The sequence below is a fragment of the Vulpes lagopus genome, chromosome 10 (genome assembly GCF_018345385.1).
Source record: "Vulpes lagopus strain Blue_001 chromosome 10, ASM1834538v1, whole genome shotgun sequence".
NCBI classification, from domain to species: domain Eukaryota; kingdom Metazoa; phylum Chordata; class Mammalia; order Carnivora; family Canidae; genus Vulpes; species Vulpes lagopus.
The window spans coordinates 28,890,080-28,907,059 of NC_054833.1; the positions used below are offsets into that span (position 1 = coordinate 28,890,080).

The following is a 16,980-nucleotide window of genomic DNA, read 5'->3' on the forward strand; positions in this document are numbered from 1 at the left end:
CTTCTTGAAGGCATTGGAGACGCGGTCCTCATGAGGCCCACCCCTCGGCTGCTTCTGTGAGGAGGATGAAGGTGGTTTCCTGAAGCCATCCGTCACCAGAGCACATCCACAGAAGGAACCCACTGGACCCCAAGGAGGGAGCTAAAGAGCAGCAGCATGAGTCAGATGCCCGTTCCCCTCCACATCTCCCCCCTACAAGCCAGGCAGGCTCTCCTGCCCTGCCTCCCTTCCCCCTGCCCCGGCTTGAGAATGAGGTACCACACCAGGTGAAGAGGGACATGGAACACTTTTTAATGTCAAGTCAGAGACAACCCCTCCCTCCCCTAGCCCCCAATCCCACTTTCCCTCATCACATCCAGGACCCCTCCCCGAGGCCTCTCCCATTCCCAGACTTCGGGGGAGGAAAAAAAAAAAGGTTATCTAAAAACTGCATTTTCTTCTCTTTCATACACACGCACACAAAGGTGGGAAATTAAATAAAATGAACCGAGAGGACTCAATTCTCCAGTAGTCACAAAGGCATCAGAGATTCCCATAATGGGCTAAAGCAAGTGGTTACTGACTGTTTAGTTGGTTCAGTTGCTTGCTGTTTGCTCACGCCCCGAGGCATGATGGAGAAGCCAGGCCTCCTGTCAAGGGCCTTCGCCTCCGAGAGCCACACCTGGAAAAGATGCTGCGCCTGGTATTAGTGTTTTGTTTTGTTCTGTTTTGTTTCTCTTTTCACTTTTTATAAATGTCTCTGACGTGTAAATAACCCAAGAAAATAAAAAGGCAGGAGCTGATTACACAATTACCAGTAAACTCTATCATCTTTTAGAAGATCAACACACAGCTAACGCCATATACAGCATGCAGTAATGTCTGAGAAAGGACCCTGCTGAGAAATAAAATGGCTAGAACTCTAACAAAAAAAATATATGTATATATATACTGTATAATATATGTCATCAAAAGAAGCATAGCCAACAAACTCAGGATACAGTGCGGATCACCCTTCCATTTCTAAACAGCAGGTAGAAGCATAGTATTGTCTGCATTAAATGCCAGAATAAGGAGAAATCTGTAGCGCTGGTGGAGATGTTGGTTAAATCGTATGTGTTTTTTTGGTGGATTTGACATATCCTCACCGGGTGGTTAATGCCCGGTGTGTGGTCCACCAGTTGTAAACCTAGTTAAGAAGTACACTATCTTTAATGTTTAACAATCATACTTCTCTTCACCCCTTTCATTTGTGTATTTTTTTTTAGTCTCATCTTGTTTTTGCACTAAATTCTAGACTCATATCAGAAAATATAATTAATAAAATTAATAATGAACCAGAATCCCTTATTTAATCCATGGTGTCCATGTAGTAAAACGAAAACCCCCCCCCCCCCCAAAAAAAAAGAAGGTTTAACGATATCTTTTTGTGACTGTTGATTGTGGGATTGTTGTAGCTGTCAGGCTGTCTTGTTTAGTTTCCTTTTTCTTTATTTTTTTTTTTTCCTTGAATTTTGCACTTTGTCACACACACAACAGTGGCACAGTCTCTGAAAGGAGCCACAGCGGCACATCCGGGCCTGCACGACTCACTCTGTTCGTCTCTATTGAATTTGGGATGGCCCGCTCCAGAATTTTCCTTGCTGGGGGCACGGTAAGGGGCAGAGTGGCTGAGCCCGGCCCACCCTGGTCACAAACAGGTCACGATGCAGCTGTGGGTTGGTCCAAAGGCCGGTGTGCCTTCCTTCCGTTGGGGCAGAGAAAGAAAACTCAGCTGTGCCTACGGATCTGCAAGGCCTGTGAGGCGGATTTTCAATTTCCCTTTGAAAACGTGTTTTCCCAAAGTGTTCTTTGTTCCCCTCCCTCGAATTTGTGTCCCATTAGGCTGTTTCTTGGAATTTCGTTGGATTCTAGCTCATAAGGAACGGGGGTGCTCTGGTCGCTGTTGGAGTTGCCGTTGCTGTGGGGTGGGTGGTTGCTGTGGCAGCAGCTTCTCCCGGGGGGGACGTGGCGCTCGCATCAAAACTTGAGGAGTAGGTGCAAGACCAGGAGAGGTAGCAGCCAGATGCAGCCTGCCCTCCGCGACGTCCCGTTGTTCACTTCGCTGACTGCGCCTGGGCCTGTGGAGAGAGCACACTGGTCACGGCCGGCAGCGGCTCTGCCTCCGGGGAGGCGACCCTCTCCCTGCCACGTGTTGTGGGCCAGTCCCGCACACGAGGCTGGGGAGGGGCGCTGCCCTGGGTGCACCCTTCTGCAGCTTGGGACCCCCAGATGCATGTTCCCCACCGGCCAGGAGAGGCCAGGAGGCTCAGGTGACAGTGGCCTCACCCCCTGCCCGTGCTGAGGCTCTGCCTCGGGTCACGCTCAAGAAGGCGGCCCACGGATGGATGGTGGACAGAGAGCTGCCGGGGAGGGAGACCCGGTACCGTGTGTGTCTCCATCTGCCCACTTCTGAGCGGCGCCCGCCCGGACATGCCCGGAGGCCCCCAGCTGCCACCCGGTGCACCGGGGAGGCCACATGGCCTGTCCCCCGCCACCGTGGCCCCGAGCGCCTGGCCTCTTCGCCATGTGGACGAGGTCTCGGAGGACCTAGCTAGTGTCCTGCACCCAAAAGGGGTCGAGGTGGTGTTGGGTAAGGGGGTAGGTGGCCTCTGCTGTGCTCCTGCAGGTGAGGGGAGGCTTGCGTGGACGTGGACCTGGTGGGCCCCTGGCAGGTGCGCAGGAGGGGACAGGACAGGATGGGCCATGTGCAGGGGTGCAAGAAAGCCGGGAGGTGCCTGACGGGTCCCAGCACTTTCCCAATGGCTTGAAACCTAAGCTTTCTGGCCAACGGTACCCGCAACACACGGGGCCGGGAGTGGGGACCAGCAGATCGTGTTAGGAGACCCACATGGGCTGGGGACCGAGTGCGGGCACCTCCTCAGCCTGGGCTGGCTCTGGAGCGCTCTGTGGCGCGGATCGGACACAGGGACTTAGCGCAGCTGCCCCCAAGGCCACGTCCTCACAGATGCCAAAACACCAGGTCAGACCCCCCTGCCCGCCTGAGTCGGATGCTACAGAGCTTCTAGACACGCCGCTGGCCCATGCAGAGCAGCGTAAGGCCAGCCTTCGGGCTGCCGCGGGGGTCTTCAGCACGTCCTGGGGCCCCTGGCCTGGAGGCACTGCCATCTAATTTTACTTCCTAGACCCTTGGGGCAAATCTCTGGTTCTGGGCCAGTGGCTCAAGGGACGGTCCCGAGCTTGAGAGGTACCGGGTGCCCTAACCTCATGTCCACGGCCAGGCGGTGCCCGCGCTTGGGACGTGCTGGACGAGGCCTTCTGGGCGGCACAAAGTACAGGCCCGCCCCGGGCCGCCCTCCTCCCCTCGGCCCACGCAGGCTACAGGTGACAGGAGCACTCCTGCGCTCCAGGGACTTGCGTCTCAGTCTCCGAGACGCTCGTCTCTAACTGTTGCTCACTGACTGGCTCTGTCCTGGAAAATCTGGCCAGCGTGCTCCAGTGCACGGGCCGTCAGGACCCCCGGGTCCCGGGCAGCTGTGTTTTCCGCAAGACACACCCTTCGGGAGCCCGGCAGGGAAGCGTGGCCTTCTCGGCTGAGGCTGTGTGTCCCGTGCCCCGAAGAAGCCCTGCCGCCCGGCCCAGCTCCCTCACATCCGGACCCTTGCCCCCACCGAGGCTCACGGCGAGCCACGCAGCTGGATTCGGGGCCAGCGGCCCAGCGAGCCTGGTGGAGTGGGTTCCCGTGAGGCTGGTGTCCGCGTGCCTGGCCCCGAGCTCCTGGCCGCGGGCCTCTGAGCCGCGGGCCTCTCCCTCGGCCTGTCCTGCCCTCCCGAGCGTGGACCTGTGGCCCACTCCCCTGCTTGCCCTGCTGCCGGGCCCGCCACCCGGAGGAAGCTCCGTGGGGCAGGGACGGGGTGCATGCCACTGCTCTGCATTTAGCAGCTCTGGGCTCCTGCCTGCACCCCCCACCCCCGGGCTCCCTCCTGCACCCCCCCCACCCAACCTCCCATTCGGGGGCCGCCTTTCTGGCGGGAATCTCAGGGAGGCCAGGCGGACAGCCCGGCGGGGACCCGGCTTCACTACCACGTGGGGAAGTCGGGAGCCCGCGTTCGCGGCCAGGGTCTCTGCAGTGCTGCGGGGGGAGCAGGGAAGCACCCCAAGGTGCTCCACAATGGCTGGGCGGCCGCCTCTGCAGGTGCACCCTCCGCGGCTATGCCCCCAGGGTTGCTTTCTGCCTACGGGGAAGCTCAACGAGGGCCTGCGAGCAGGGTCCTGACCTGTTGCATCACAGAACCCTTCCCACTGAGGACGGGGAGGCCGCCAGGTGTGCCGGGCCTCCTGCCGCAGCATCGCTCCCTGAGCTCTCCGCTGCTCTCCGTCCTGGGCCTGCGGGACACTGTCGCTCCTGGGGGGATCCTGTGGGGGATCATGTCCCTCCAGCCTCCTCCCCCTCCACTCACTCCCCCCACCCTGCCCCGCCCCACTCTCCCCCGGGCATGTCCCGGGAACCTGGCCTGGACAAAGCTGATCCCAAGACCAGGCAGCCCCAGGTGCCCTCCCAGAGAGGCGGGCTTCATCAGCTCTCCTTTCCGCTTCCACAACCGTTCACGGACCGGGCCCTGCCACCTGCGGCCTTGCCCCCCTTGAACTTCCCGGACGCTCATTCTGGAGCACGGTCACTAGGATTCCGTGTTCGTCATGACTCTCACCGGTGTGGGTCCTGCAGCCCTTACAAAACGTCATAGTCCAGGCCCAAAGCATCATAGTCCAAAGTGTCCGCTTTGTAGGACATGCACGACATTCGGTCACCTGCTTGCCACCTGCCTCCTGAGACGCTTTGCCTGCCACACCGCGCCGCACGAGTGCCGGGCACACGGGCATCCCGCCCACTATCTTCCCTTCCCGCCCTCGTACCTCTGCCCCTCCGCCTGAAATGCCCTTCACCCAAATCACTCCCACTCCTTCCAGATTCTGTTCTGGGCCCCAGTTACCTCCTCCAGGCAGACTTCCTTGACTTGGCTCCTGTTTCTTTTTTTTTCCACAGCACCATATGCATCCAGCTTTTAAAATACACACCATCTGTGTCCTATTTCCCTTTATTTGTCTAACGTGGGTTTCCTCTTCTGTGCTAGAAGCTCCTTAAGGGCCGGGTCTGTGTCTAACTGGGCCCGTGGCAGGTATTTAACAAATGTTTGTTGAAAAAAGGAAGGAACCAGAACATTTTGATGCATACTGATGTGTTCCTGTGTACTTTGCCTCCCTATTTTCCTTTGTCTTAAGATTCTACTCAGAGAAAAGAGCAAAAAGACCAGCCGGACCAAAGTAAGACACTCTTCCCCTACCTCTATCTCAGTTTTCCCTTCCAAACACCCTTCCCCTCTTTTTCTGTTCCTGAATGTTCTTACGGTTGAGGGAAAGTAGACACGGAAGTAAAACCATGTTGATTAGGATTTCGGGAAGGGTTCTTGCAGTGGGGAAAGGTGTCCCAGCCCCTCGAAGACCCTCAGGTACGAGATGAGGATTATTCTCTTCAGCTCCCAGGGGTGGAAACAGCCTCAGAGGGCTTAAGGGACTTCCCCAGGCTCCCTTGACTTCTGTCTCCAAATACAATATTCTTTCCACTAACTCAGGCACTAACCCATCACATTGTGCAAGTCACACATCTTCCAAGAATGAGGCGGGGAAGTAAGGCCACGGGGCCTGTCCCACCTGGGCTCATATGGCTACCCCACGCTCGCCAGCACGTGAAAGAAATCTAGGAGAGGAGGCCCCTTTGTCCAGGCAGGTGTGGCTCACAGATCCTGGGGCAGGGCCGTCTCAGAGCACCAGTTCAGCACATCCGCCTGGTGACATGAGCCACACAGATGAGGCCTCCGTTTATCACGCAGCCATGCCTCCACGCTGCCGTGGATGCCTTTATTCCCTTTACCTCCTTCAAGAGCTCTGGAGGCCTACAATGACGAATTACCAGGACAGCTAGGGTCCCAGGGAACTGTGATGAGTGTCAGTGTGTCCATCAGAAACATCTAGTGGGAATGAAAGCCTCAAATAAGACGTGTTTTATTTGTAGCCAAGTGACTCACCCTAGAGCTTCCCCCTCCCTCCCACCACTTCCCTTCCAGCTCCAAGTTAGAAAGAGAGAAAGAGAGAACAGGGTAAGCAAAGGACAGCATGCAAGGCCAGGGTCTAAGAAGATCATTGCATTAGAGCATCTGCATGTAAGGAGAGGCCGGCTTGGTATGGAGCAGCCAAGATGTGGAGTGACTCTGGGCCCTGGCAGGTGCTCATTAGTGCTGCCAGCAAACAGCAGTTAGATGTCTACAAGTGGAAGCTACCCAGGGGGAATGCAGGTCCTTGGAGACAGGTTAATCGAGATTGGCACAGAGATGGCCCAAGGTCAGGGATGGATCCCACTGGGCTGCTTCCTGGGGTTAGCTCAGAAGAGAAGGCATCTGGGAAGAAGGTGAAGAGGTTTGGATACCCATCCCCACCCAGGCAGAGCAGCCTGGAAATAAATATACCAACCTTTCCAAGGGGTCAGAGCTGTAGTTTTCACTTCTAAAAGAAATTAAAAACAAGCCGCTGTTAAGGTAGAAAGCAGTCAGAGGCATGTGCTTTGCCCTTAGATGGCTCGGGAAAGAGGTGGCCCTCCTGGCCCCAGGCCTTCCTCAGCCCTCCTGCACTTGGCTCTTGCTGTCCTGACCACAGCCTAGCTCTCCTATGTACACCCCTCCACTTTGCTGGGAAGTCAGTTGCCATAAGGTTGAGTGGGCGTGGGGGGCTGGGGCAGGATTTGAATGATGGTCAGACTGGATCATCGATCCAATGGAGCCAACACATCCATCTGATCGTAGCAAGGAGACTTGCTGCCCCGGGGAGCCTGAGGCCCCAAGCCAATCAATACTTCTTTGTACAACAACTTTCTTTCTTTGGCCACCAGACTATCCCCTAATTGGTCTGTAGGCCTTAAGTATAAAATTGGCTGATACAAATGGATTATACTGCAGCAATCCGAACATAGGTGTCCATGCCACATTTGAGATGTACAGCGTTGGCATTTATCTACGCATTTTAGAAACCCTGTGCCAGAGGGCCCGGGCTTGTGATGCCTGACTTCCCTTGATGAGCCAGGCTACAGCAAGCTGGCCCAGAGGGGCAACCTCATGTGGTGAGACCCGCACCTGTGCTGCTACACTTGTACTTGCTAAGTAAGACCCGCTTGTGGAAATGTACTGGGATGCCCGCTCCTCTCTGATGATTAGACCATGAGAGACCCACATTTCACCAAATTCAAGCCTTCTGTACAATCCACAGAGCCTTCCCTGCTAATAGCAGATGTCCTGAGTGGCCAGAAGTGGTCCAGTCTCGTATATTTCACTTCCCTCTTTAACTAGGGGTCTCTGCAGTTGTTCAGCCTGGATACAGAGAGGATGCAAAATCCTTTCACAATGCATTTGTATATGAAATCACCATGATTGCACTTTATAATATCTTATATCTTACAAGATATCTTAATGTCTTATAATTTCATTCATAAATTATACCTCAATAAAGTTGAAAACAACAAAAAAAAAGTGCATGGAGTTCTTTGCATGAAAGTGATACCACTCTCTGTGCAAAGGTCCTTGCATATGGGGGATCCCCGGGTGGCTCAGTAGTTTGGCACTGCCTTTGGTCCAGGGTGTGATCCTGGAGACCCAGGATCAAGTCCTACATCGGGCTCCCCGCATGGAGCCTGCTTCTTCCTCTGCCTGTGTCTCTGCCTCTCTCTCTGTGTCTCTCATGAATAAATACATAAAATCTTAAAAAAAAAAAGTCCTTGCATATAGAAGGAAGACAACCTGGATATAATTCAACCTAAACTAAACTAAAACATTGGACCAAAGTCAGATGAATATATATGTACGTATTCAAACTCTCTATCTATTCTTTAAGGGCACTTGAGATATAATATCCCTCTTGACCGAAGTGGACATTAGCCAACGCTGGGAAGCCACTCTGAAAAAGATGTAAGAGGTGACGTATGATCAAAGATCAAAAGTACGATTCACAGATCTGATGTCAAGTCAAGGTGGTAGAGAAAAGCCAGGAGTGTTGGTTCCACATCGTCTGTGCATTTAGCAAGGACAGTCCCTTGGGATGATTGCTGGGGCCTCAAGACCCACCCAGAAGCAAAGGTGGGGCTGTTTTCATGAAGTGTCTCATTCAGGCACCACTGACTTGAGTCTCTCTGTACCAAGAAGAAGGATGACTGGCAAGAGGAACGAGGAAGAGGGACTCATGGACGATAAAGTAGTCATAGGCCTTCGACCCCAAACCACAAGCAGGTAGATGTAGGAACATTTGGTCGGGGCAGCCATAGACTGATGGGGTGCTAGTTTAGACTCTGCTGGAAGAAGGACACAGAGGAGGGTTCTACTTGGTAGTTTGTTGGCTCTAACAGAAAGAGGAATTAACAGAAAGCGTAAGATCCCACCAGTGATCTAGACCAGTTGTGATTTTCTGAAAGGCAAAGATCTGTAAACAGCTTCATCTGAATTTTTCCAATCCAGCTACTCTTCTCCCTGAATGTCTAACACACACTACTTGAATAAGGTCTGTACTCTTCAGCGTCCACCTCGTAAAGGACTATCTGACATTCATCCTTAGCTAGAGTGTATCCTTGAGCTTTTCCAGGTCGCACTGTTTTGAAACTTCTAGTTAAATGAAGTTGACCAGAAGTCCCCCTTACCTATCATCACAACAGGGGGCGGGGGGGAGTGCAGCCAAGATATTCTTTTTTTTTTTTTCTTTTTTTTTTCAGCCAAGATATTCTTTATATTTACTCTGATGCTGCACTCCAACCCACCCGCTTTGATTTGGCACCAAGGAGAGACACAGAAATGCTAACATGCTTCCCATATCATGCGTGATGTGGTATTGCTGTTGCACCAGTGTGCAGGAGTGTGAGCCTTGCTTGAATCTTCAAGGTGCGCCCGAGCCACCCATAGGCTCATGTTTTTGAGTTCATTCTTGGCTATCAAGAAAACAAAAGATCCCTGAAAATCCAACCATTTTCAAGTATTTTCCTTGCCAAGGTTTGACTGAAGTTTGTGATTTTTTTTTGTTGATATATTAATGAGAAGCCATGTATAATTGGATAAAGTATTGAAAATAAAGAAAGAATGAAAGGAAAGAGAAGAAAAAGAAAAGAAAAGAAAAGAAAAGAAAAGAAAAGAAAAGAAAAGAAAAGAAAAGAAAAAAAAAAGAAAAGAAAAGAAAAAAGAACCACTGCCCTCAAGTCTCTTCATCGGTGTCTGCGGCCAATCCAGAATGTGATCTCTCTGCCACCGAAGCCAATGCTCGCAGCTAAACCTAAGTGCCTAGGCTTCTGTTTGATTCTGGGGCAGAGGAGAGCTGGTTGTATGCCAGCGCGGGTACAATTGCCGTCCAGAAAGAGGATGGGAGACCGCCTTTCTCTACCTTCAGTATTTAGACAGACGTGCCAGAGGAGCGCTCACTGCTGGGTGGCTGCGCCTAATTAACTACCTTTAATCCTCTGCAGGGAAGGACTGATCATCTTTCCTGCTGCAATTTTTTCCTTCTGATACACAGAGTTTACTTACTCCCCCATTCTTTAATAAGTTGGTTTGACAGTCACTGCGAGATTCACAGGCATTAATCAGCCAACCTTTCCCAGCCCACTGATACCATCAAATCTGACTTCATGCCTAGGAGATAAAAGACAAAGGACAGCGGATGGGAAATGAACAGCTACCAAGACGCTGAGTTTGCAGAGTGGGCCCCGGCACGCTTGCCTGCGAGGGAGCTCAGTGAGGGATGGTGGTGCATCCGCGAGTCCTTATTTATCATGGCAGGAGTCCTGTACCACCAAATATTAATACGAGAGGGTGACATGCAATCTGTTGTGTTTGCAAAAGGGGAGCAGAGAAATACTTCAAGGGTGGCAGAAAATGCTGAGGAGGAATGAAATTCTCTTATCAGAATCTCTCTAGTCCGTCCAGATATTGGGTAACAAAACAGCTGAGAACTTCTCTTAAAGCCAAGTGTACCCTGTCCATGGAAATCCATGCATTTGTATGAATCTTGCTTGGTATTTTTGAGATAAGATGAGCATAACTTAGGGGTATTCCCTGAGAAAATAGCAGACTAGCAAAGGAGGAGGTAAAAAAAAAGAAAAAAAAGAAAAAGAAAAAAAAGAAAGAACTCAGATGAATGGAGAAATGCCCCAGGTGCAAGGTCTGTTTTCTCCAAGATATTCTTCAGTTGTACAAGAGTCCAATAGCTGTCCTGAAGACCGAGCTAATCCAAATCTTGGAACGTTCCAGATTGTCTGTAATCTACAACTTCTGGCAATGACCCATTGCCCTGTACTCAACAAGAAGGAGGTGGGGTTGAGAGCACCCCGAGAATCTGAGAGCTGGTGCCCAGATCCTGTCACCCAAATGCACTGTTGCAGCAGAGAGGAGGGAGGCAGAGGGGTGGAGCCTGGCCATTAGGTGTCCTGCTCCCACTCCCGTGCTCAGCGGCGGCCAGACACGACTTGTGTGTTTCTAGTCCGTATTGTCATCATTGGTTCTGGTGTGGGACGGCGGCCCCTCCATCAGCTGAGCACACCTTCGGGTAAATTCTAACCCCAAAGCAGCCGCTGCCTCTTTTAAAAGCTCCTACTCTCTCTGCAAATAAAGAGCTAAGTGATCCGAATGAGCTTGGTCACTTCTGAAAGCACAGCCTCTCGCACCGTCTCTCTTCGCTCCCGTCCCGCACGCCTCCCTTTTACCATTTATGGTTAGCTACTCTCCTAAGGCTCTTGGTTCTAGGTCCGTGGGTATCCTTGCTCCGGGGCTCAATAAACACAAGTCGAATCATAAATGGGACCTGATGGCTCCATTGACTTCACTTTTACTTACTATTCCTTTGTTGCATTTTCCTGTTTGCGGTGCCTTCACTACGGCACCCTGCATCACTAAGGTGAGGGACGCAGCCCTGAATCTTTTCATGATAAAAGTATTTTTTGCTCATGTGTCAAGGAGCTCCCCATATAACGTTTCTCCTTCCCTCTCCTTTCCCACCTTGCAAGCCTAAGGCCAACCTCCAAGGATTGTTTGCACAGCCAGATGGGAAGGGATGCAGGGGATGGGTGTGGGGGCGGATGGGATGAGACAGGGCAGGGATTGGGGCGGAAGGTAGGCAAAGCCTCACAGCTGCCTTCCTGCCCAGCCACCCTGTGGTCAGCACTGTCCTTGGGAGGAGAAAAGCGGCAGGTGCAGTGTGAGCCTCCTCCAGCCCTCGGCCAGGCTCCCTGCTGCCCCAATGCTCAGGCACAGTCAGCTACACCCCCTCAGCTAGGCTAGTGGACCTTCGTGAGTCACTTACGCTGGGCTGGCGGGCCTTGGGAAAGTCAGAGAGGCTGTGTGCACCTGGGCAGGAAATGCAGGAGCTGTGTCTGGGGAAGGGCTTAACAGGAGATGAGATGAAGAGGGCCCGGGGACAAGAGTTTTGACGCTGTGACGTGACACCGAGGGAATTCCTGCCTTTCAGCCTGCATCTGGAGATGGGACAGGGATGATTCAAAATGCACCTGGCAGTCTTCAAAGTCTTTTTACTATGCAGTTTCAGCTGAACGTTGGGACAACTCTATGGTATATAAGGCAGACCAATTCTGTTTTATAGAAGAGGAAATTGAGTCTCAATAACATTTAGCAACTAGCTCACGAGCACAGCACCACTAAGCGTCAGGCTCTGAACTAGATCTCGGTGGCATCTCCCTCCAGGTCACTGCTTACGGACTCTCATACCTGCTGCACCCTGCCCACCTGCCTTTCTTGGAGAATCTCGCTGCAAACCAGCTGATGCATTTCAGGGAATGCCTACGTCTTCACACACACGGTGTTTGCTTCTGTGGCTCAGGGGCCGCTGATAGGATTTTTCCTATGAAAACTGCTCAGTGGGTTGGGCTGTCTCCCTACTGGTTCAAACTCATGCTCTCTACCTTCAGCCTTTACACTGATCTCCACCCTCCTGGCCCTTCTGGGGCAGTGTGTGCATGGAGAGAGGAAAGCTACCCTTGGAGCTCCATCAGCTCCAGTGACCTTAGCTTTCTCGAGCATCCTCTAAGCAACTTCACAGACAGGTAATGAGGGGTGGGGGGGGGGGAGGGTGGGACTTTGGGAGAAAGGGGAGGGGAGAAAAACCATAAAGCAAGGGGGATACTGACCTTGCAACAAAGTTGAGCTTGTAGGCTCATTTAGTTCTAAATCGGGTGAGGGACATACAGGAGAGAAAAATGAAAACAAACACATATATTATATACAGCCGCTATATATTCATCATATATAGTTTGTATACTGCCTTTCACATACATTTCGGTGGGGGGGGGGTGGATAAATAAAGGAAGACACAAAAACCAAAGGTGGTAGGACAAATGCAGCATGAGAAACACTAACGTGCCTTATGCTTCCATCCTTGGACGCGATGGTTGAAGAGTGAAGGAGCTGGCCACTCATACATTTCCCAGAGCTGTGCTGAGCTGAGGGGCTGATGTGGCAACAAAGGACCAAAGTCCCTTCCCAGATGAGGTTTCTTAACCCCCACCCCCCCATTGTCTCAGTTTGGGAGACCAAGCTCAGGAACTTCTGGTCCCATGGCACCGCAGCAGGAGCAAGATGGCCCCAAGAACCACCACGATGGAGGCCCCGCAATCCCTGCAGCCTTAGGGAGCAGGTGCACAGGACACTGGTTCACCATAGGAAGGATTACCCTGCTCCATCTGGCTTAAGGGGCCCCGACATACTGGCCAGGATGGAGCCTCACTGCACACCACTCTTCACTTTTCAACGTTCAGGTCATATGATGAGGGCATGCGATTTGTGTGAAAGTTGGCACAATGGAGATAGTTGGCTGGCTTTCTGTGGTGCTAGAGGAGAATGGGCTGCATCACAAAGTTCACACATTTGCATAACACCAATGCTGCCTTCCCGTGGCCCTAGTCTGCTTGAAGGGTCCAGGCTGGGGGTCTGCTGACAATGGGAGATGACACAGAAAACTCCCATAGAAGTTTGTATTTATTGCTGATGGTGGGCCTCCATCACGAGTTTTGGGGCTGCCCTGTCTGGACTAAACCTCTGTGAGAGCCAATGGGGTGGAAACACTAAGGACGTTTACTAGTTCCGCGGAACTATGTCAGCCGCTGTGATGGGCACAAAAGATCTGTCATTTGAGGCTTGAAAATTGCTTTCTATTGGATTAAACTTGGAAAATGCTCCAGCCTTTTCTCCCTCTTAGAGATTCAGCATGTAAGGAAAAGCTCTGAGACTTCCGCATTAAAGAACATTCCCAGGTGTACCCCATTCATCTTGGTTGATCCAGTTTTTCTAAACTTATCTGAACACATACTATCACGTTTTCTTTCTTTCTTTTTTTTTTTTTTTGTATTTTTTTTTTTGTTTGTTTATTGTTTTTTTGTTTCGAGAAGCCTGGGCTCTAGAGGGCTGGCAATTGGAGGAACGTCCCAGGGACACACAGGGCGGATGCAGACAGACCAATGGTGGGGAGGCAGAGGTTCTAATCGCCACCCAGGGGTCTGCTGAGAAGAGCAGATTTATGGCGCATGCTTCACTGCATTCCTTGTCACAAACGTCAGCTATTTCACTCTTCAGGTTTGTGCCTTCTCCATGTTCTCATCTTCAGATGGCTTAAGGGGAAGAGGCCAGGGAATTAGACAGTAGTGATAAAGCCAATTGCAAAACCATGTCATGCATCCCAATCAGAAGAGCGAGGAGGTCAGAGGAGGAGGAAGACTGTTTACAGGAATGAGGGATGCTGTGGGTGGAGGGCAGGGCTGGGGAGGGGTGGATGGCACCACTAGGAGAGCCTCAGATTTGCAAGGCCAGGGAAGGAGGGGTCTGTTCCCTTATAATCCTGGCCCTTCTGTTTCTGCAGACAGACACCTGCCAGAAAGCCGAAAAGGCCTGACAAATGTGAGGGGCAATTATGACTATCCCTGTGTGAGAGATGTCAGACAGATCAATCACTCTAATCACAGCTCTGCCCATTCTGAGCTCCCAGCTCTGGGATCAAGGGCAGCCATCCCCTTCCCAGCCCCCTTTGGATAAAGCTGGGCTTTGTTTTATGTGCTGGATAGAAGGGGGGCCGAATAGGATTTGGAAGCAGAGATGGGACAATGGAGCAGCACAGGCGTATTCGGGGTTTGCTGGATACACTGCGCCCTGGAGGGAGGTGGTAGGCCCTGGGGGTGAGGGTGAGAGACCTGAAGCTATTGGGGTTTTCCAGGAGTTCTCAGAGAAAAAAGGCATTCCTGTTCTTGCTAATTGTCTGCTAATTTCCTCACTTTCCCTCGCATCATATTCAAGAGTGCTTGGCACCAGGGCAGACTAGGGGAATGGATTTGAACAATGCCAACGTCCTGAACTGGAGGGCGTGGAGGGATTTCCCCTCAAAGGCAACCTTTGGGCCTCAAAGGCCTGCAGGATGAACCTGCATCTCCCAAGGGTTGCAAGTCATTGCCAGAGCCTGCAGTCCCAGCTGCTGATACGGACCTCCACACCCAGGCTCACCTCCGTGTCCTTGCTGGAGATATCCAGGGTCTATGAGGGAGCTGGTTTGTTTCCTTCCTTTACTTGCTTCTGGCACCAATATAGTTGCCAGGTGTGTAAGGAAGGAAGAGCAATTTGCTGTGCACACATTAGCCCTCCAATAAACAGTTGTGTAATGAATTAATGCATGAATGACTATGTGACTTCTGGAGGGATGGTGGCTTGCTGGACAAATATATCTTAATCCAGTCAGACAACACCCTGTGACACAAATGAAGAGCAAGGAAATCCCCGTTTCCTTTGTGAATTCTCTCTCTGAAGCTAATATTCAGGATCCTGAGGCTCATGACTCTACTCTTATAAATAGAATCCAGTTTCTCCTATGTCCCAACAGCCGGGAAAAAGTTCAGAAATGGTAACATTTTACACTGGCCTGATGAACAAAGTATTGAAATAGTAAATGTCCCTCTCTGAATGCTTCGCTATTATACCCAATTCGAACCCCCAACCCTAGTCAATTGATGAAATCTTGAAGAGAAAAAAATGTTCTCCATCCCAACATCCTTTCCTCCTGCCTCAGGGTTTTGCCCATTACAAATGAAACGTGAGCATTCTTTCTCATTTTCTCCCGGCTACCGGTACCCATCCATGCACTAGCTTTCTCTGTCACTCTCCTCCCCTCTCCTGTCATTCACCTCTGCCCAGCTTCTCCTGATTCTCTTGCATGTGGCACCCCGTCCCGGCTGTTCCTTCCAACTCCTTCTGTCCCATGTGACCCTTTCCTGCTTTCACTGCCCAGCTCAGGGCTCAGTCTTACCAAATAGTGTGATGCTGGCATTGGTGTGGCCCAACTTATTGGAGGCCACACAGGTGTAGTTCCCATAGTCGTGCTCAGAGACATTGAAGAAGATGAGTTTTGAGAGAAAAGGTCTGTTTTCCACTTTGACCCCCTTCTTTCCTTCAACCAGTCTGAGAGAAACAAGAGAGAGACAAAAACGGAGAAAAAAAGTAGACGGTTATATTTTTCTCATAGGAGGAGGACAGACTCTGGAATGAATGATCGTCTTATTGACTCCTTTCTGACATTATGATGATGACTTTTTCTCCCCTGCTCAAGTACACAAGTTTACACACAATGACATATAGTTGTATTTCTCTATTTTTGTGCATGTGCTTGCAGACACTCTTGGCACTACACAGATAGCCACCACGTCCCCTGAAGGCAGGTGATGAGCCTGCTGTGTGACATTCAGTCATATCCACTCAGTAGGTGCTCCAAGTGTGGACACAATTGATGCTGATGATAAGATTAATGAAGATGATGATGATGGCAACCATAAAATTAAAAAAAAAAAACCCCACAACCCTCAATGTTGGAAGAGAAGAACCTGAGGGGTTTGAAAGAACAAAGCGTTTTCAAGGACTTGGGTAATAAATAAAGAATTATGAACTTGAAGCATTCTACAGATAATAGCTTATTTTTGGTGGTGAATAGGATACAAGAACCTGGGATCACTTTTAGATCACTTCAGAGTGGGGTACCCTGAAGGGCTTGGGGAGGTGGTTGCCCAGAGTATTATCATAACTCAGTCCAGAAAGGATTATAGATCCTAAGCACATGACCATCTAGAGCCTGGACAGTCTCCCTGAGCAGCCCGTTATGGCCACCCAATACACCACAAGGGCTGTCCTTGGTGGTAGGGAAGGGCCACAGAGGGTGAGTGGGGAGAACACATATACCTGCTAGAACTGTGGATACCTCTACTGGGCAGGTGGAGAGCATAAGGAGAACACTGCTTAGGGGCTGGTGGGGTCATATCCTCTATCTCAGGATGCTGTAAGCAAAAATTCCTACTACCATTGCATGTCTACACGGAAATTATGAGACCAACCCTCTTCCTTTTAAAAGCTCTGCAATGTCCTATTTCAGAGAATGGGCCTGAAGCCAACCTTTTACTTTCCCTGAAATAATTTGTCTTCCTTGCCCAGAAGCTGAGCCTATGCTATGGGAAAGATACATTTTAGGGAGAGAAATCCTTCTGAATAGAGGATCTCAGGGAGCATGGTTTAGGGCTTGGCTGGGACAGGATGTGTAGGAAGTAAACAATGTCAAGGTAGATGTGCATCGGAACAGGCGCAGGGGACAGGAATTGGGGCCAATGGTTGGTTTCGGAGTCATCAGACCGAGAAATATAATATTCAAGGCACAATAGAAAGTGAAGCCCAGCAAGACAATGATGAGAAAATGCTCCATAAACTATAAAATGCTATTCAATATACTATATTTCTGTGGGGTCAGACATCAAGACCTCCCGCCTGTCCCTGGGTTCCAGCATGTTTCTGGCACAGAGGACAGCTGCTTCATCATCATCTGAAGATGTTGTCTCTGTAGGACTACAGAACGGCTCTTGCCGTCACCCCAACCCCTGATCAGAAGAGAAAGTCA

The 16,980-nt window shown here is 51.1% G+C and overlaps 1 protein-coding gene across 5 annotated transcripts in view; it reads right to left on the reverse strand.

Annotated features, from left to right (window-relative positions):
- Positions 1–267: 267 nt before the first annotated feature.
- Positions 268–16,980, reverse strand: part of NTM (neurotrimin) — a 934,119-nt gene continuing 917,406 nt past the window's right edge. Inside the window, exons 7-10 of one of the 5 annotated variants that reach the window (XM_041771468.1) lie at positions 15,352–15,503; positions 12,197–12,232; positions 6,505–6,537; positions 268–2,099 (exon numbers count right to left, since the gene is read on the reverse strand). In XM_041771468.1, the coding sequence (XP_041627402.1) occupies positions 1,999–2,099; positions 6,505–6,537; positions 12,197–12,232; positions 15,352–15,503 (322 nt within the window). In that variant the 3' untranslated portion in view covers positions 268–1,998. Of the gene's footprint in view, positions 2,100–6,504; positions 6,538–12,196; positions 12,233–12,291; positions 13,673–15,351; positions 15,504–16,980 lie in introns of those variants that run through there. The other 4 variants (XM_041771471.1, XM_041771470.1, XM_041771472.1 and 1 more) reach the window with 4 other exon arrangements.